The sequence below is a fragment of the Harpia harpyja genome, chromosome 4 (assembly GCF_026419915.1).
Source record: "Harpia harpyja isolate bHarHar1 chromosome 4, bHarHar1 primary haplotype, whole genome shotgun sequence".
Lineage (NCBI taxonomy): Eukaryota > Metazoa > Chordata > Aves > Accipitriformes > Accipitridae > Harpia > Harpia harpyja.
In genome coordinates this window covers 17,642,585-17,663,391 of record NC_068943.1, presented here as the reverse complement: position 1 = coordinate 17,663,391, position 20,807 = coordinate 17,642,585, and the positions used below count along the sequence as shown (strand labels likewise).

The following is a 20,807-nucleotide window of genomic DNA, read 5'->3' as shown; positions in this document are numbered from 1 at the left end:
TAAGCAGAGTGGAAACAGTGTGTGCATGCTTGGAAAACAGCCTGTTGTTATGAGCGTAGCCTCAGAAAGTGGAAGACCAGGACTTAGTTTGTGTCTTTCTGTAAAGAGAATACCCGAGAAAGCCTTCCACAGAGCCAGCAAAGGAGAAGCGTTGAGGCTGTGGCACAGCATAGCAAAGTATAAACACAAGGACAAATATGAAGGGATTGCATATGTCCACTGTGAGATCACTTGTTGAATGGCTTCCTCTAGTTTAAAATATTTCAAGCTATATAGACCTCTTATTGAGTGTAAATAGGTAGGTATGTTGCAAAGGGAAAATTGTAACTTATTTTGGGGTTTAAAGCATTATTTATATCAACAGTTGAAAGATTGACTTAGATCTGCCTTTGTACGTTCCTCAGTAACTGAAAGCCAAGAAAACGATGTGTTTCGTTCCTCTATTTGTACTTGCCACTTCTGGCTTTTTATTATGCTCTTTTTTGCTCAGTTTCTTATTTCTGTTTCAATGACAACTAAAAATTGTAACAAGGAAACCCTTACTGTCTGGAACCCTGTTTAAGTGGATGGGGTGCTACAGAGTGGAAAACAAGTGATAGTGGTTCATGTGGTAGGTTATCTTGTTGCACTGAAGATGCCGTTCCCCGCTTCCAGGTTTTCCTTGGTGTAAAGGACCAGTAGAATCCAATTGTTGTTTTAGTATACTGTAAAAATACTACGTATAACAGCTTATTTGGGAGAATGGATTGATCCGGCTCATGCCCTTTATGAATAATTGTTTAGATCATAGAAACAGGTCTCTGAGTGTTTTTCACAGCATAATGTGGTGTCCTGTTTTGAACCAGTGGCTCAGTAGCTGCACCTCGGGACTCTGTTCGGAGCATTCTAAAGTTCTTCCTCACTGGGGCAGTTTCAGAGGAAGCCTGGGTCAACTGGTTAGTCCAGCTTTCCGTGCGCTTTGCATTGCTGCCTGTGTGATGTCCTTGTTCAATATATATGGCAGTGCCTGGGCATACTGAGTATTAAGTTTCGAAACTGTTTGATGGATATGTTAAAAATATATACCCCTCATTGTGAAGATCAGGAGCACTAACTGTTAAGTGCGTGCTGCTCTTTTAGACACCCTGAAGAAACTAACACAATTGGAAGGATAAGAATTTTGTAGGTGTAAGATTTCTCACATTTTTGATGAAGTTGAAAGTGACCTCTTGTATTTTTTTCTCCTTCATTGCAAATTTTGAAAAAAAAAAAAAAAATTTGTGACGATAAATGGGCTGTATTCCTTGAACTTTATTATGAGGTCCTGAAATACAGCGCTTGAGGATATTAAAGAATTCATAGTAAATCGTGAATTTCCCCAAGTAAGTTTATTATAATGGCGCATCTCTTGTTTGAGCAAGACCATATTGTGGCCACTCTAAGTGAAGAGTAGTTGGTAAAGAAGAATAATGCACCTCAGGTAAGTTACAGCCATGTATTTGCTTCTGGTATGCCTTTTGAACTGCTGTCTAGAACTAACGTTTCTCCAGCTGCTGCCATCTTGTCATGTCAGTCATTTTGATTAATGGGCTGAAAGATGCCTTCTCTAAACTGCATTGAAAAATGATCCCTTCATTTTAATTCCATAAATGTCATAATGAAAGAATTAAGAAACATATCCTTATAATGCCCAAACAATAAAATACTGTTTGGGTGGTTCCCTTATTTCCATAAAGGAATTTCACTTCTGAAACAAACAGTTTTTTGTAATATGCCTGTAGAAATTATGTACAAAGAATTGAAAGCAAAATATTATGCATTTATATTTGTAATATAGATTAGTTTAATAAGAATTGAATACTTAAGGGGCTGAATACAACTATCTATTTGTGGATTTATATAAATTGTAATGTAAGTCTTCTGTTGTTTTTTTTTTCTTTTTCTTGGTGATAATTCCATCATACATATTTTATGCAGTGTCTTACTACTTTCTGGGGAAAAAGATTAGCTTCAATTTAACTAGGTGCCAAAAATTCTTATGCTTTAATGAAAAAGTTACAAAATACTGATTGTCTTCATTGGTTTATTTAGATGTAGTCCTTCAAGTTTCCTAAAGCCATAGGCATGTTTTGTTTTTGCAGAAGAAACTCTTAACTGTGGTTTTGTTGTCATACAGCGATGCTTTAATCCACTGAGTAGAAGTACAATAAAATGTAGGCTCTGTTGGTGTCTTGGTTTGCATTTGCAATTTGAAGAGGATTACAACAGTTGGTTCTTCCCACAAAAGCTCTTTGACTTTTGCATCTGAGTGTCTGGAAACGTTTGTGCATTTTGCCAGCTTTATGTTTTCATGGTTCCAACTTGTATACAAATACCACAGTAAAATGTGGAAAACTCAAAGTCTTGAGTATAATGCCTTAGTATTTAGAATGTGGCGTTCTTGAAATATTTGCAAATGCCATCCAACTTTAATTGCACCTAAATTTCAAAGTCCATTTTATTTCAGTGTTCGTTCTCACTTTGTTTTTACATGCAAGTGACAAAGTGGAAAAGAGCACTTGTACTTCAGACAATATTTAAATTGTGCATTAACTACTTCAGAAATTTTCTGTTAAAATAAACTCCACCCTTACTTTTTTTTACCCCACTTACCCTTTCCACATTTCCATCAACCCCATAAATCAAATCTTCCTACTGGCTGTGTAACTGTGTTGGCAGAAGTACTATTTTAAACTGCTGAAGTCAATTCGCCTGGGTCAAGATGTTGCTAGGTTGTCTTTGTCCACTGGATTTCCATTCTACTTTTGAGGCTCTTTAACAATAAATAAATAAGCATGAACTCTTTTTTTTTTTTTTCTTTCCTTAATTAAGTAAATTTCATGAACCTTAAAGGTAGCCGCTGTGCCTCAGAGTAGACTCATGTATTAAAGATAACTGCTCTGTGCTTCTTTCAATGCCTAACAGTTAGTAGGTTAAAGTAGTGGTATCGACAATGAAAACAGCATAGGTTATACCACACACCATGTAGGTAAAGTGCCTAAATGTGCTTATTGTAATGTTTTTGCTATTAACTAACATTTAGACGTACAGATTTACAGTTTGTGGTGATTTAGAATAGAATCAGGTAGGCTGGAAGGGAACTCTAGAGTTCTGTAATCCAACCATGTTCTGTTCAAAACAGATTGCTCAGGAACTTGTCAAGTTCTGAATTCCTCAAAGGATAGAGACTCCACAGCCTCCTGGGCAACCTGTGCTAGTGTTTGACCATGATCATTATTTTTTAAATTTATTTTTAAATGCCTTGCTTATCAAGTTCAAATTTCCTGTGTTCCAACCTATGTCCATTGTTTCTCATTGTTCTACTGTTCACTGCTGAGATGAGTCTGTCTCCATCTTCTCTGCACTCTCCCTTAGCTAGTTGAAAACAGTAATAATCAGGTGAGAAGGAAGGGCCCTCTGGAATACTGGGGAAAAAAGGAGAAATTAATGAGAAGTGCAGGTAAGGTATGTGTGTGCATGTAATGTAATTTCAAAAGTGACTTTTTGTCTAATGGTTAGCTGGACCAGTGAAAAACCACAAAGTGTTTTTCAGGAAGGTATTTTAATACAAGAATAGAGACAACTGAAAATATGACAACAATCAGTAAAAATAAAGTTCTGAAGAAGTTAATAAACTAGATACAGACATGTGTGGTGTTTTTTGTTGTTGCTGCTGCTGTTGTTCTTCCTGAGCCCCTGTAAGACTTCTGTAATGTAGCCATGTTTTTTTTTTTTTTTTTTTCTTTTCTAAGGTAAAGGCTTGAAGACATATAAATTAAGAATAGTCAGCAATGTGATAAGCAGTGACTGAAAAAGAGTATCTAATACACTCTTGTGCAGATCTAGAGAAGTATAAAGCTGTATTTTATTATGTAGTGTCAATAAGCTAAGAGATAGTAAACAGCTGGAAGTGAGTGAGCCCTCAGATATAAAGTAGCCTAACTGTTCCATCCAGTAGGTATCTGTAGAATGAAATTGCTTAGGTAATCGCTGAATAATTGGAATGCAAAGCAGTAGAGGTCCCTCGCTATTAATGACACTATCTAAAAAGCATACAGAACTGCCTGCTGTCCTAAAACAGGAATGCTTCTGTCAGTGGAGAAGGGGTTGCTTCATCTCCTGGTGCATAACTGACTCCTTTTTGTACCAGCATCCTTTGTCTAGGAAAGAGCTAGAAAAAGACTGAGGGAGAAAAAAAGGAGGTTTAATTTAGTTATTACTAAGGTATTTGGGTAACTTGCCAAAATTGAAGCTGTTGCTTGTGACAGACATCTCTTTTCTGACCTTCCTCTGTCGCATCTAATATAGATTTTTGTCCCTTTAAAGAACTTTTCCTGGTTCTTAACAAGTTGGTTTTAGTCCTACAAAATTTCTTGTCTTTGACCTTGCTAAATAGTCTTGCCTTGCTTTTAGCCATTCAGAACACAGTTGCAAAATACTACTTACCTGGCTGTGTTGTTGATTGAATTCCTTTTTCTTTCTTTGCATGTCTCCACATTAAAAATAAGCTTCATATATTTGTTTTAAGGGTTCTTCCCATCCTGCCATCTATTGTTCATCTGTTAGCCATCTGTCAGTCTCTCTTACACAGGGGCTTATGCTGCCAGTTTTTATCATGTACTCTCTAAATTTTCAGAGGGATATTTCTATCACTTTTTTCACAGGCCTGAATGAAACCTTCTTGATACACAGAGATATCTCCTTTGCCTATTTTGGGTTTCTCCTTAGGGGGTTTTTTTTTTGGTTTGGTTTGGTTTTTTTGATGATTCTACAATGAAGTTGTTAGGCTGCTTGTGTGTTAAGATCACTGCCTGTCATACTAAGCCTACGCTCTTGCTGTTCTTTGTAGCGCTGACCATCACTTCTAGTCATCACTCTCGTTGTATACTGAAACTTACGATTTCATAGATTGTAAAGTTTCTAGGCATTATGGTAACGTGAGTAATGAAAGGCACCCTACATCTGTGGAGTTAGTTACATTGAATATTTCATTCAGGAGTTTGAGTAGCTATTCTTGGGTTTAGGGAGCATTTTGTAGATTGGGGGGGGGGGTTAGTTGGTTGGTTTTGTTTTGGTTTGGTTTTTTTCCCAGTGGTGTAGAATAGGACAGGATAACCTAAATCACTTTATTTGTCCAGTAGCTTAATGTGATCTTTCTAGCATTGCCTTTTCTGGTTGTGGGTTTTTTTTTTTCTAGGTGAGTATTGGTTTTATTTTGTTGGGGTTTTGTACCCTTATTTCATGTAATCTTGCAAAATAAAAACTTATATTTTTTCAGTTGCATTAGTTTTCCCACAGTTCTGAATAACAGCAGTAAAGATGATGGAAAGATTAGTCATTGGCTTCATAAGAAAAGTACTAGAAGTACAAATAATATTTTAATGTACCCATACACGTACTCCCTTCCCCTTCAGATTTTTTTGTTGTTGTTATTCAAAAAGTGGTAATTGTCTTCACAACCTACAGGGTTAGAATAGGAGTTCAAAATATACTGTCTTCTGTTTCATCAGCTAGTAAATACTTAACACTTTCCCTTTTCCCTATTTTCATTAAAAGATAATAATTTGGCCTTCTTCCCAATCTTGGCAAGACTTAAAGGTGGTACAGAAAGAAAAGAGCTTGGTGTATTACATAAGCAATCTTCTGAGTGAATTTTCTTATTGTACTTCAACACTACCTTGTTTTTTAAACTAGTCAAAAGGATAGGTTCTGCAAAGCCTTAATTATGACTTGTGCCCAGTCCCACAAACCTCTACATAAGGGAACAAAATTTCCTTAAGAGCTTGATGAAGACACTGTATTTTCTCCCTCATCCCCCTTTTCCTCTTTGAATTTATGATCAATCCATGTTTTTCATTATTAGTAGGTAGTGTAAGAAAAAGAGAGAAATGGGGAAAACTGTTTACATGGCCTTATGAAAAGAAAATCTCATGTCTTCCAAGGCAGCCAGAATCAAATACTGAACTCTGTGAACTGTATAGGTTATTACTGTAGATACACAGAAAGCCATATTATTTTTTTCAATATATGCTTTAAACTTTTTTCAAACTTAAATCACCTTTACTTGCACTTGGTTTTGATGTCATGTTTTGCAGTGTAAAATGGAAAGAGAATAATGCATTTAAAATGGTGAAGTGTGGGTTGGGTAGGGGTTTTTTTCGCCCCCTTAAAACACTGGCTGCAAACTACAGCTTCATTCTCTTAATAAACTTAAGTGTATGCATATTTTCTATTGTTTTGCCCCGTTGTAGAATATATTCCTAAGTGTTACCAGTAAAAATCTTCCTTACTCTTTATAAATACTTGTTGTCCATACATTCAGACTTTGTAGAAACTGTTTGCTTTGTATCTCTAAATACTGAGAGGCAGCCCCTTGGCTATGTCTCCTGAAAGACAACCACCTTGCCTCTTGCCCAATAGAAGTTGAAAATGGTATTTGAAGAGGTCTCATGTTAGACGAAGACACTTGTATTTTGTTGTATGTTCTCGTGTTGTGTTTTAATAAAATACTCATTTTGGGTATTCTTACAGTTACATCTATGTAGGTTAGAATCTACTCAAACATGGCATAACTTACTGAATTCTTGTGCGGATGTATAAACCTCCTCACTAGGTGGATTATAGAAAGAAGAGAGAGTCATTGTGCCTTTCATTTAGGCTTACCATCTTATGTGATTCTTAAACATCTTTACTGCAAATGTATCAATAAATAGATTTCCTCAAATAGCATTGGGCAGGAAATATGATGAAGCTTTTAAAGTAATCTTTCCCCTCTAAAAAAGACAATGGACAAATTAGTCTGGTCTTCTACAGTGTCACTTTTGGGAACAGTATTGGGAACCGCAGAGTTGAGTTTTGTTGAGCTGGCTAAAGAAACGCTTTAGGAGTTCATTGTTTTTTCCATTAGAGAGGGCAGAGGAATATTACTTGCTGCGTGTTTTTTCAGGCATTTAAATTGCAGCTGTTTATCAGCAGACTTTGCTTATTTTAAACTTGAGAGCCCCAGGTGACTGGATAAAATTTTCCTATAGAATATGGTTTTTCCAGCAGAAATATAGTAAGTTGTGAAATGTTAACTTTTTGGAAAATACACAGGGTTCCCACATCTTTCAGTTTTCCTCCAAAATGTATTTCTTTTACCAGTAGAAGTAGTGTTTCAGAATAGGATTTGTGTATGCCACAGTGTACAGTCAGCTTTTTCTTATAATTATGAACGGTCAGTCTGTGTACAGTAACAATAGTTTCTGAATTCAGTTAGGTTCTTCTAGACTGTGATAACACAAATATTTCAAATTGGTTTAGATCATATATAGTTATTAATTCTGCAACTGTTGTTGCAATACATAATTTATCTGAGTAAAAGAAGAATATCTGATTAAAAAGTGAGCACCCAATTGTAGGCTAAGGTTGTCAAAGCTTAGCAGGTGCTACAGTCTCTCTTTCCTTCTTAAGTAGCTCAGTGTTAGGTAAAAGATCCAAAATCACTCTTTGTATTGTGACATATAGCTTTAGTATAGGAAAGATGATCAGAAAGCCTTTGGCTTAGACACTGTTCAGAAGTCCTAAAGAAGCAACTGAGAATTATTTGAAGATTCATGATTATTGTCTGGCACTTAATCTTTGTCTACTTCAAAATGTGTTATTCTCATAGTTTGAAAGGACTTTTCATGTAAAAGAACACCTTAAAAGGTACACCTACTAAAATATGTATCTTGTGTCTCTTTGCTCAAAAGGCCATCAAAGATCACAGTTTTTTCTGAGTTGCTGAAACCCAGCAGCTCCAATATAAGCACTGGTGTCAGGTGTTCTGGAGTATTCATGGAATCAAATAATATCATAAGTTTATTCATGCATGCTCTGACCCATGATTTCTAGTTAAAGTGAATATTCGGTACTCCTCTATTTTGTGACAGAACACTTTCAAAATGGCTGAAATGCTTTAATGCTTTAGTAAATAGTGCTGGGAGTGTTTTCACTTCCCTTTCATAAACCTATTTAAATAAATAAAACATGGGGATTTTGTGTGTCTTTGTTAGCACTATGATTTATTTAGCCTTATTTATTAAAACTTGAATCTTGTTTATTGTCCTTTATTCTCCTTAAATTTTGGAAAGTAAGCGTTGTTGCAATGTATTTCACATTGTAAATACTCTGTTATGCTTCTAAAAAGATAGGTATATGAGTGTACTCATTTAATATTATTCTATTTTTTTCTTTTCCAGTTTCTCAAACAGCTAGGTATACATCCTGACTGGCAATTTGTAGATGTTTATGGTATGGAACCAGAACTGCTTAGCATGGTGCCAAGACCTGTCTGTGCAGTGCTACTTCTCTTTCCAATAACAGAAAAGGTAACTGTTTATTTCATAATCAGCTAATCACTTTTGTTGTAAATGAAATGGGAATGAACAGTTTAAATCTTGTACTTGATGTCATAATAGAATCAAGATGAGACTCAAACCTTATTCAAGAGACTTCTTAATTAAGAACAACAACAATAAAATGCTTCCTTCAGAACCTTCTTTTCATAACCTTACATGTATGTTTCCAATTTCTTTTCAAGTTGGAGTGGGAAAAGCTAATGTAGAAGCACAGAGAAATACGCCTCACGTTTTTCTATTACAGACAATTTAAGCCTTTTTTTTTTTTTTTTTAAATATGCACTGTGAAATGGCTCAGTTCTGCTACTTTTAGCAGAAAGCTACAATAGCATAAGCAAAATAAGAGGTGGGGTATAGGACTATATCAAATGCAGCTACTTTTTGAGTTTTTGTACTGTTGGACTGACCAAACTTCAATCCGCTTTCAGTTCAGTCATCAATACCAATATGGCTTTCACTTTTTGGACAGATAGGGCATATTTCTAAAATGAAAGAGAATTCCGCACACCCCCCTTTTTCCTCTATGTTAGACTTTGAAATACTTGATTTGGTTAAATCTTCAAATCTGCTTGTTTTGTGTCATCACATGCTTCTACATAGAGAAGACATCCATCTTACGTATCTCTTTCGAGTGTTACGTAGGTTGAAATTTGTGACTCATATTGATCTTTCAGTTTCTAAAAATCTTACGTGATTGTAATAAGGTCAGCCAAAATGTTTGAGGTGAATTTGCCCAAACTTCTTCCTCTTAATGTGTCTCTCAAAAAGAACACGTGGTTTATAAGGACAAAGCAGTTAGCTATTAAAGCTTAACTTCTGTAACAAAAGACAGAAGACAGTTAACTCTATCCCAGCTGAAACCAGGACACCTGTTTAAATAGAAGAGTGACTAGGTCAGTCCTCTTACTCATTAGGTCTTGTAAACCTTTGCATTTTGTTTCTCCAAAACAGCCATGCAGGCAGTCCTCCTCAGGCTTGATTTCAGCCGCCTTGATAGTTTTGAATTTAAGCAAACTCTTAACTGTCCTTACCTGTCTTCAGGAAATTCCCTTTCTGTCACCTTTGAGGAGTTGTTTTCTGTGTGCTGTGGTTTCTGTCTGTCTGCTTGAGCTACAGGTCTGAGCTCCTTCTGTGACTGTCACTTTTCTTTTGCGTCCCTTCCTGTGCAAACTTCCTTTCTTGGATCATGCTATGGGAGCATCATCCCATGGGAAAGAGCAACCTTACTCTTGTTCAGAATGAAATTGGATACACCTTCTGGAAGAAGCATGTGACAAACAGAACCAGAGAAACAGCATATGCTCTGTTGCATCAGTCAATCAAATTTGACTACCAGCCAAATATTTGAGATTTTTTCCAGCATGTTAATCTTCCAGAAACATAAGGGACACAAGTGTTACTATCAACTGTTTAGCCTGAGTGTGTGAAGGCTGCATCTTTCATGTGAAGTCTCAATGATGTGAAGCTTTTGTTGTTCAGTGTGAACTCCACAAGACTCTTGAGCATTATTTTGTATTTCTGGAGTACTTTTCCCTTCCTCACTCTCACTTTCAATATGGCCTGTTATATTCTGCTTTTATTTAATTTTTTATTTATTTATGTTTCTTGGCTGTGCCTACATTTATGAAAGTATGCCCCTTAATTAATTTTACTGCCTTTGTAAACACTTTTCTATCATGTCTTTGTTCTTCTATCTAGAAGTTCCTTTCTTTCATGTTTCCTATATATCAATTTGCTTGAACTTGCTTTTAGGGCAAGATACTCTTGTTTGCATACAGATAATCTTGGGGTTATTGTACAATTTAAAGGTCAATGACTTTCTTAGTCTGCATTGTAGGTTCTAGACAGTGAATGCTGTGAGCATTGGGCTTTTTGGGCATGGTCCAATGAATACATATGTGGGATAGCTCCAGTTAGGAGGGACCTCTTGAGGTGATCTGGTCTAACCCTTGCTCAAAACTATATTTTCAGTATTCTCAACATTTATATATTTATTTTTGCCATTGAGTGTATTTTGGTTGTCTAATATGAACTTTTGTCCAATTATACTCTATGAAATAGTTTTCTCAATTAAGAAAAATTTCTCAACTGTCTCAATTATTTTTTTTAACATGTGGATAAGTGGTGTCAAATTAAAATTATTTGTAAATGCTCTTGCTATTGTTTAGACCATTCAGAACATTCAGAGAAGCTACAAGTGTGGAATCGTGATGCTGGAAAAATTTCCTGTTTCTGTTTGTCACTGACAGTACATAGAGTCTGAGAGAAATTTCTCATGGGTTTTCAGGAAAAGTTCCTTGATAACATTCTGCATTCAAAATTTACTTTTGTATAAAAAGCCCATCTACTTCAATATTTTTTTTTTTTTGGTCTGCAAAAGTACGCAGTAAAAGAGGCAAAGGAGGAAGAAAGAACAGCATTGTCTGGAACATTTGCAGTTTTCTTTCATTCTTTTTCTGTTTGAGATTAAAATCTTAAAAAAACCAACCAAACAAAAAACCCCCAACAAACAAACAAACCCCATCCCCCCAAAAGAACCAACAAACCACAACCCACAAAAAAACCCCACAAAACCAACACACTGTTGCATAGTATAACAGATTTTAGTCAATTATGATCTTTACAAAACAAATACTTTAGATTTTTCAATCATACTAAATTCTTTCTTTTACTTCAGAAGATAAACATTCACTTTATGAATATGGCTTTTGAAGGGCCTGTTTTGAGGCCGTGAGCATTATATAAATCTTTTTATGTTTTATATTCCTGGAAAAAATGAAATGTAAAAATGGAACTTGTAAGAATGCTTCATGCTAATTAAGCACCTGAAGTATTATGGTTTGCTTGATAGCGCTTTGAATCCTCTGTCCTTAAAATCTTTTTGTTGGATTGAAGAGAGATGGTGACAGCTGCTCAGATCAAGGAAATATTTTGAACATTTTTGAAATTGTTAGATAACACATATTTCAAAATTATGTTTCCTGTGTGACTGGTTTTTGGCTAGTGACAAGGCATTGGTTTAAGAAACAATATAGAGCTGTTCAGTTGAGTAAGTTTACATATACTTGTCGGACCACATGGGTTAAGCGTTTCAAATTATAAGTTGAGTTTTGGTTTTTATTAGTTAGCTGTTGATTTTTTTAAAATTATTTTTGCTTCAGTAATGTAGCTAGTATCTATTTGTACTGTTTGTGAAATGTCTGTAACTTTCCTTCTAGTATGAAACCTTCAGAACAGAAGAAGAAGAGAGAATAAAAGCTAAGGGGCAAGATGTCAAATCATCAGTGTATTTCATGAAGCAGACCATTAACAATGCTTGTGGAACAATTGGGCTAATTCATGCTATTGCAAACAACAGAGATAAAATGAACTTTGGTAAGTTTTGTTGGTTGGTTGATTGGGGTTTTTTGTTGGCTTTTCCCTTTTTTTTCCTTAACTGTGGGGGAGGCATGGAGGGAGGGATACGTTTTGTACTACTTTCTCTGAATATAACCATTCATAAAGGACAATCTCTGTTCAAAGAGCATTTCTATCTGTAATTATAAAAACAGTATTTCATACCAATCCATGAACTAAAGCACTTGAAAGGTTGCAACTGAAGCAGGTAGCAATTCCTCTTGCAGTCAGCCTTCAGTGTCTTAAAGATACAATGTAATTATATCTTTAAATCTTGTTGGAATAAGCATTCTGTAAGCTTTGAATGAAGTTGGGGTTGCAGTATGACTCTAATTATGTCTTTTTTATTTTTTTAAGAAACTAATTCTTCACTGAAAAAGTTCCTAGAAGATTCATTATCTATGACTCCTGAAGAGAGGGCCAAATATCTAGAAACTTATGAAGTTAGTATCACGTGGTTTTACTTTTATTTAAAATGGCGTAAGAATTACTTGCATGAGCAGTCAGTCTAGCTCAGTCAGCAGAATGGATTTTGTCAATGGTTCTCATCCATATTAATTCACTGGCATAGTTTAAAATTACTTTGAAATGAATGAGAAACGTGTGCATAATCTTTTTGGTGGGTTCAAGATGCAGTTTAATGGTCAATTTAAGCTGCTCTGGAGCTATTGCTGAAAGGGTGGTCCTTCTGCTGCCTCCTTTCATTTGTGCCCTCTAGTCATCTCTCTTTGGCTCTAGCAGTTTGGGGCACACAAAGAGATGATTTGGCTGAAATATAATCTCCTTCCCCCACCACCCCAAACAATTAGATGGGCTAGCTGATATGTGGTTAGCCAGATCATTAGTGCTGTTTGAAAGGATGCGGCAGAAACATCTGGCCAGTGGTGGAAGGGGAGAACGGTGCTGTTGCTCCTGATGGTAATGATGATTCTCTCAAAATGAAAATCTAGATGATTTGCAAGTCTGAGTTTAAATTTAAGCTTATTGTGAAGCCCTCAGGAATAAGGGTGTTAACATGTGGCTGAGGGAGGTAGTAACAAACAGAAACAGTAGAGGTTCAATGACATTTTCTGTAGAAATGTTGGACACAAGATGTCTGATCAGAGCTTCTGTCTAAAGTATTTTGTCTGCTCAAGAAGTGATATATAACAAAGACACTTGCCCATAGTGTTTTCTGTGTGTAAAAGGGCCATTACAAACTGTCAGATATTTGATTTGAATTGGCTGTCATGAAACTGAAATACTGGTCTTCTGAGATCCTTGGAAGTGGAGATTATTTGTTTAATTTTTTATTTATTTATTTATTTCAAGCACTGAACAAAAATAGTTATGGCTATGGCATTTGATAAAATGACGAGCATACAGTGATTCTTAAAACACTGAAAGCCTCTCATTTAAAGTCTAATTGAAATATGTTTTAATTTTAGGCTATTCGTGTCACTCATGAATCCAGTGCCCATGAAGGTCAGACTGAGGTATTCATTTTTTAAAAATCTTTGCTAATAACTACTTTGAGTTGAATATAATTGAAATGAAAACAATCATGTATTAAAGGTTTACGGTGAAATGGAGATTATTGCTTGGTTTGCAGTATTGTGTCATTAGTCAAAAATCAGGGCACAAAATCAAGTGGCATTGTTGGGCGGAACCAAACTTGAAGCTTCTTTGGTTTCGTTTTTTTGGGGGGGGGAGGGGTGTTAAGCTTTTCTATAACATGGATGATCTTTTCAAGCTTCATTTCAGAGTAAAACAACCAGTAATAGTATTTTTAACGAAAGTTGAGGTTTTGATACTGCAAATTTGTAGCTGAGACTGTAAGATCCATAGTAATCATAAAAATGGAACAAACATTTTATGAGAGTCTGAAAAGTTTTACTTCAGGAAAAGAAATAGTACAACACTTGGTTTGCCATTCTGTATGTGCTGTTTGTGTACAAATACTAATTCAGATAAATTCTCACCAATACATATATCTATAAGCTTTTATCCCCCAACAGATTGGGTGATATAAAAAAACCAACCAAACAAACAAACAAAAAACCCCACCCAACCCCAAAACCAACAAAAAAACCTTAACATAAACTTAACATTCAACATTTTTCTGCTTCAGTCATACCAAGGCAGTTTTCCATCTTTCCGGTTCCGATTTGAGTATCTGTCTCACAAAAAGAAAATTGTAGAGTTTTGCTAGCACTGCTTTGTTTGAGAAAGAGAAGAACCCTCCATTGTTTGGCTGTGGCTCCAGTGGCTCATCCGCTTTTTTTTTTTTGAACTGCAGTAGGTGACGTTTTCTTTCTTCTTATGGCTTGTGCAGTGTCTTCTAAACAATGCAGGAGAAAACAAAGCAATCCTTTCTGCTCCCCCTTGCCCCACCATCTGGAAATGAAAATTAAGAGAATTGTTTTAACTATTTCTATTACAGATACTCAACTTCCTTTGTGATATTTTCTTTAAAAAACACCACCATCCTTTCTTCTTAGCTCTTCCTCTAAATTAATCAAGCTTCTATATTTCAAGAAGAAATATCAGAACAAATTCATACATCTCTTCCTTTTCTAAGTGAGAGACTCAAAAAAATCTGGTCTGTTTTCTTTACAAATGAGTCCTTTTCTAGATGTTCTTGGCAAGCCCAGTAAGAGAGAGGCCATGGAGATTATTCCCACAAGTTGCTGAAGACTGAATCTTTTCCTAAGATCCTCGTGAAAGAGAAAAACTTTTTTAGTTGTTTTGATGTACTGTGACATTCATCCAGGGAGTGGTTTGTCTATGCATTCTTCTGGCAGAAATTATGGAATGATTGGGAAAGAAAATGCAGGGGCTGTACAGTTCCTGAGAGTCTTTGTAAAGATTCAGGAGGCATCTAAGTGATGATAGAATCTAATAAGGGAGAGTTAACTTCTTGACCTTCCACGAATTAATTTGTTTACTGATCAAGATGACCACAGTGCAAAAGATTAATAGTTGTGTGGAAAGATGAAGACTTTTTTTTCATATTAAAACTTCACAGGATTCTCTTAGTAACCATATCTAAACACAAATATTGAATAGGTCGTTTCTTTGCCAAATATTTATTATTCCATTTTGCATAACTGAATCTGGAAGTAATTCAATGTGTATATTCCTTAGACTGGTAAAATAACTTTTTCCTGTCCTTCTGTTTCCAAAGTTGAAATAGTACAATAGTACAGCTGAATACATGTCCTAGGATGATTCTCCAGAATAGTTCTGATCCATCAACCAAGGAGGAAAGAAATAAACAAGTCGTCTTACTGGAACATCTAATTGCCTGAATATCCTGTCCTACCGAAGTGTAGTTAAATTGGCAGCAAGGCCTCCCCTTTTATCTGTACAGGACAAATTGCTTTACTTTAAAGTACAATTCTTTTTAAGCAAAACAAAATATGAGATGTGAATATGCTGAGAAGTGCAATTGAGGGTTGGAGTGAGTTAATCTCATAGTCTTTTTCCTTTCAATGGTACATTTTAAATGTTGCTGTATACCTCTTCATATAGTGGTGGAGGGACTGATGAACAGCATGCCCTTGAAGATGCTGGAGTTAGGATATGCAGGTCATACAAGGATGTTGACTTGTCCTGCAGGGTAAGTTGATAATTTCTAGCACCTTTGGAGCAAGAGAGAAGAGAATCCCATTCCTCTTGCATATCCATTATTGTTATGATTACTTTCCTGAGAACTTAAACTTCCTTTCAGAGCACTGGAAAGGAACATGTTTGCCTTTCTGTGACTCTGTTGGGTTTTTGTTCTCCCCCTGCCCTGCCCCTCTCCCTGAACAGCAAGGGCATTTTGCATAGAAATCTTCCCTTTGAATAAAGTGGCTTATATAGTTGCTTAATGATAGTAAGTGCTGTAACTTTGGGAGCAAAAAGTCCTTTCCAGGTCTCCTACAGAATTAAAGATTAAGAAAATGTGCAGGCCTACTCTTTTAGGATGATTAACTTGGCTTGCGTGCTTCCTAAGAATAGCCTGCTCTCTGGGTAGTTCTGTCCCTTAGATAGGTATTGCATACTACTGTCCACTCGAATTCTTCTGAAAATGTTGCTTAAGCTCAACTGTGTTAGACAGAATAACTTCCAAAAGTGGGATGTATGGCAGTCGGCCTCGCTGATTTGGTTAAGAAGCTGCTCTCAAGATGCTGTTCTTTCCCTCCCCCATGCAAAACACACCGCCACCTCACCATAGATCAGTATTATGGGATAAAAGTAAAATTTTCTGGAATCTTGAGATGTGGAAGGTTTAAAAATAGCAAAGAATACAGACAGGTTCTCTTCTGATGATATATATTTTTTTTTTCTGGGCTCTCATTCCTCAGATCTTTGAGGATTCAGCCTTTAATGCTTCTAAGTAAAGCCTTTATTTGTTGGTTGTTCCTTGACAGTCTTGCTAAGCCATCTCAGTGGCTACTTGATTTTTACAGTATGCAAGTGGATTTTCTGCTTTTGTTTCTGTTCTGTGTATGTGGGTGTTTCAAACATTGAAATAAAGCAAGTCTATCTAGAAATAAAAGATTAGTAATAGAGTAAAGCAATGCTATCTTTCTAGCATCTGTGTATTTTATCTATTTGTCTTGTCCAGTGGGTAGAATTTGTTTCTGTTTTTGAATAATCTGTAATCAGATTATTTTTATTTCAATTTCTTACTTTTTTTTCCAAACATAACTTCTCTTAAAAATATATCTGACAAGATATTACTTGTATAGCTTTAATATTAGTGGACTGCTAGATTCTATGTTCCAGTTAGTGATTGCTGGAAGAGAAGAATTACGGTGGCCAGTTTGCTTCTGGGATTTATCATTAATATGTGAGCCCTTTAGACGAAGCATTAAGATGAATTGCTAAACAAGTGGATTGAAGCTGAGAGCTATCGAGTGTTATGCCTTGATGGGTGCTTTAACAGGCTTCCCAAGTTTGACAGCTGTGATTAATTTGCCTAGTTTCAAAAGAAAAAAAAAAAAAAAAAAAAGGCTGTGTTCCTAGCCATTTTATATAACTATTGGTATTGCATTTGAAACTTTTACAGGCCATCTATAGACTGGATTAGAACTGAGTATTTTGGGGATGTTTTTTGTATTAAAATATGTGAGGTTTTTAATGAAGTTTACTGAATTTTTATTAAACAACTTAAGTATTTTCTTAAAAATAGAGAAGTTTTTTTTCTTCTTTCAAAGAGATTACATTTTAAGAATAGTTAAGCGGTTTTCATTTTGTGAATTCATTGCAGGTTTGCAAATTAAAAGGATTGTAAATTTGGGTTTATCCTTCAGGCCATGTTTTGGACCAGGTTTGATTCAAGTTTTGTGTTAATACTCCTGGATTCTGTGGCTCCATGGCTCACTTTTTTGCTACAGTAAAGCAAATAAATAGATAAAGCAGTCCTATGGGTACTTCTATGTGTAAAAAATGTAGGTCTGTTTAAAATTACTTTAGTAGCAAGCAGTAAGATCTGGGAATAATTCCAGAAGAGAAGCATGGTGTTGGTTTCAGGGGTTTCAAGGGTGTTTTGATTCTGGTCCCATGTTCCAGTACCATAATGAGGGCAATTAATGTGAGACTCTTAACGGTCTTTCTGTTAAACTTTATGCTGCTGAAGCTTACACTTTCTCAAGTGACAGGTATTTCATATGCAAAGCTGCCAAAAAAGGATCTAGGTCTTTACGATAAAGCTTCATGGATCCAGCTTGCTCTCTTTTCTATGTGATAGCTCCTGAAAGGCAGCTATTGCTGAGAGTGGAATAATTGCCAGCTACTCAGGATCCTCTTTAGTCTTTCATGAGTCTTCTGCTGAGCATATACTTTTGTTTATAATATCTAGGCTGTCTGAAGATGTGGAAAATATAACCTGCTTCTTTGCAGAACTGCAGACACTTCTAAGCTGGTCCTTTATATTGTTTTTTGCTTCCTACTGAGCAGTGTTTGAGTTTTTTCTGTCTGTTTTGTGTTTGTTTTTTTCTTTTTGTTCTTCCTGTGCCTCCTTCAGCAGTTCATGACCTGCTGGAACCCTGTACTACCACACATCTTAACATTTCTGATACCCTCTTATAAAAAACCAAAACAAAACCCACAACCCTTCAAAAATATTAAAAAGACAATACAGTTTGTGGATGCTAGAGCATCTGCATTAGCTGTCTAATCTACAGTGATCATTAATGAAGAAGTTATGGCAAAACATGAGGGAGGAAAAGTAGCAACTAATAGCACTGATCAGCATTAGGTTCATATCTAACTTTTCTGTATTACTATCATAGGTTGCTTTCTTTCAGAACAATCATAGTAACTATTGTCAAGTAACAGATCAGAAAATCTGAGGGGAGAATTTTTTGAAAACAGGAAAACATGTAATTACATGAGAGAGACTGCCAGGTCTTGAGTCTTTTGCAGACCAAATAGCCCTTTTGAATTTGGAGCTGGGCAAGAAACTTACTTTGTATCATACCTAACTCATTTTCATTAATAACAACAAGTTACTGCATAGTTTTCTGAGAGAGTAGGAAAGGAGGAAAATGCAAAGGCACACTTGTTATAGAAATAAACCAGTAGAAATTGTTTAACTGAATTAAACAATGATATGCTTTGATGGCTTAAGGGAAGTTATTCCAGGTAGAAAATATTATCTGTACTGATTCTTGAAATAAATGACCTTTTAAATATGTGACTATAATAATGTGAATAGCAAGATATTTTTGTTCTGCTCGTGTATTACTGACATCCATATCCACTACTTTGCAACTATGCTTCATTACAGCTCAATTCTACAGTAAGGAAAATGGCAAGCTATACCATATAAAGTACTTTTAAAAAGATTAATTGGCTTTTAGTGAAGGAATCAGATCTACAGAATAATCTGTATTCAATTTCTGCATTTCTAAAGGCTTTGACATGCTTAACTGTTGTTCAAATCTATTCTGGTAATAGTATCTGAAGTTTTAGCCAGCTCTGTGTGTCTGTGGCTGTTGAAAGAATTCTGGATTGTCAGATTACCTGCAATATCTTCTGTCTTCCATCAGCCTCCCAAACAGCTTCCTGAAACAGCTTATCCTATAGCCTTGTAGAGCTAATGCTGGCACAGAGGTGTTAGAAGCACACTCGTGTTAAGAAGGCTTAACAGACTAGACTTAGATCAGCTTTTGCTGCTGTGGACAGCAAATACTCAAATAGTTGTGGTGTTAAGTAATTGGCAGGCTGTTTGTGCAACATCAAGGTATCACTAACTGCTGACACATGGCTTTTCCATATCACTTTTTGTTATAAAGTTCAAATGATAGACTGAACTTTTTATTATGTCTTGCGGCACTTGCGGCATATGGAACCACTTTCGTGTTTGAGGTTGAAATTTTTTTGGACAGGGGAGTTTTAGCATGGTTTATGCATTACTGCTTAGCAGAATGTGATTTGTGGTCTTTGGGAAGTTTCCTTCTTTAAATGTTATTGCAGCATAGCTCAAAATAATGTTTCAATCAAGCAAATAAATAAAAGTGAAATGGCCACTTGAAATACCTGTGTTAGATATTGGTTAGAGACTAATAAGAGCTTTTGATTTTGTTCATGACCTAAATTCTTAGGAGAAAATTAGGAGCTCTCAAATTCCTGTTTGTTCTTTCCTCTTCCTTAGAGGCTATTGAGAATGTCCAACTAAATGAAGTTTAACCTACAGTGTTTCATTTACTAGTTATTATGGAAGAGAGAAGAAAACAGAACTGGAATATAAAATATATCAACTATTTTGGGGAGCACAGGAAATACTGCCTTTGGTTCTGTAACTCCTCCTGTTTGTTGTTTGGGTGTTTTGGGTTTTTTTAGTACACTTCATACGTCTATTTACCAACTGACAGCTTTGGCTACTAGAACTATGTTGGGCTAAATGAGGCTCAGAACGGAGCAGACTGAGGTGCTGCATCTGAGCTGCCACTTCAAATGAAAACAACATTCTTGCACCTCATTAGACCTCTATCAAAAATATTGATGGTGGAAAAATTAGCCTTTGAAAATCAAATTGGTGTTTGACTCTGTCAGTATAAAAGTCACAAGTAAAAACTGGTCTCAGATGTTCATGAAAAACTGAAATACTTGTGCACACCAGTATGTTTACTTAGATACACTTTTTGTTCACAAGTATGATCAGGGATATTTTTAACATGGATTGAAGTTGGCAGCCACTAAAAAAGCTACCACAGCTTGATTTCTTCTTTAACTCAAACCATAACTGCAGACTGTAGTCTGTAAACTTGCTTAGTGTGCCTTGAGAACTATAATCTTGCTTGGAATGCGCTAAGTTAGACTTTGATCACAGTAACAGTCGTTAACATTGGCAAGAACTAAGTAGAGTCAGTGCACTCTGTTCTCAACGGCTATAAAACTTGAACTTTCAAAGATCTCTGGTTCCCTGGGGCATTACAATTTATTGTTAGAGAAGAAACATAAAGGAGCTTCCCTTTCACTCCTGCCAAGAACATATGGTGGGATTTTTTTCTTAAATAGCCCATATTCCTCAGTGTTTCTTCTGAATAACCCACAGTCTTGTAAAGAAACATTTGGATCTCAGGAGAATACAAAATCAATTATATAACTGTTTCTAAGATGATTTTTGTTTAGCTTAGCATTACAGAACAAGCATGTAATCTCTCCTGTAAAGGCGATGAAGTTGCCTAAAAATGTTAGCTATAGCTTTTTCTCTTTTACAGCCTACACAGTAAAAGTGTAAGAATGAACTTACTAGAATCATGTGAAATGTTTTGGAAATTATACTTGGTTAGTCTTTGACTCATTGCATTGTCCTGTTCATTAACGTGTCAGTGTTTCAGCGACATGCATCAATCTGATTTCTATACTTTACTGAGGAAATAACTAACAAGGTATTAATACAGTATTGCTCTGAATTGTTATTCTGGGTCTTATGCTTAACTGTAAAATCTGTACGAAGGAACTCTAATTCCTAGGATGAGACATAACTATAGAGGATATTCGCACCCATAAAGCAGCCCATGAATTTAAATAACA

General features: G+C 35.8%; 1 protein-coding gene across 5 annotated transcripts in view; it reads left to right on the top strand.

The window, feature by feature from the left end:
- UCHL3 (ubiquitin C-terminal hydrolase L3) overlaps positions 1-20,807 on the top strand; it is a 44,837-nt gene that overhangs the window by 4,409 nt on the left and 19,621 nt on the right. For all 5 annotated transcript variants that reach the window (XR_008234964.1, XR_008234962.1, XM_052785958.1 and 2 more), the window contains 4 exons: positions 8,241-8,369; positions 11,618-11,774; positions 12,153-12,238; positions 13,223-13,270. Coding sequence is in view for 3 of the 5 variants with exons in the window: in XM_052785958.1 (XP_052641918.1) it covers positions 8,241-8,369; positions 11,618-11,774; positions 12,153-12,238; positions 13,223-13,270 (420 nt within the window). In the remaining 2 variants the exon portion in view is untranslated. The remainder of the gene's footprint in view (positions 1-8,240; positions 8,370-11,617; positions 11,775-12,152; positions 12,239-13,222; positions 13,271-20,807) is intronic.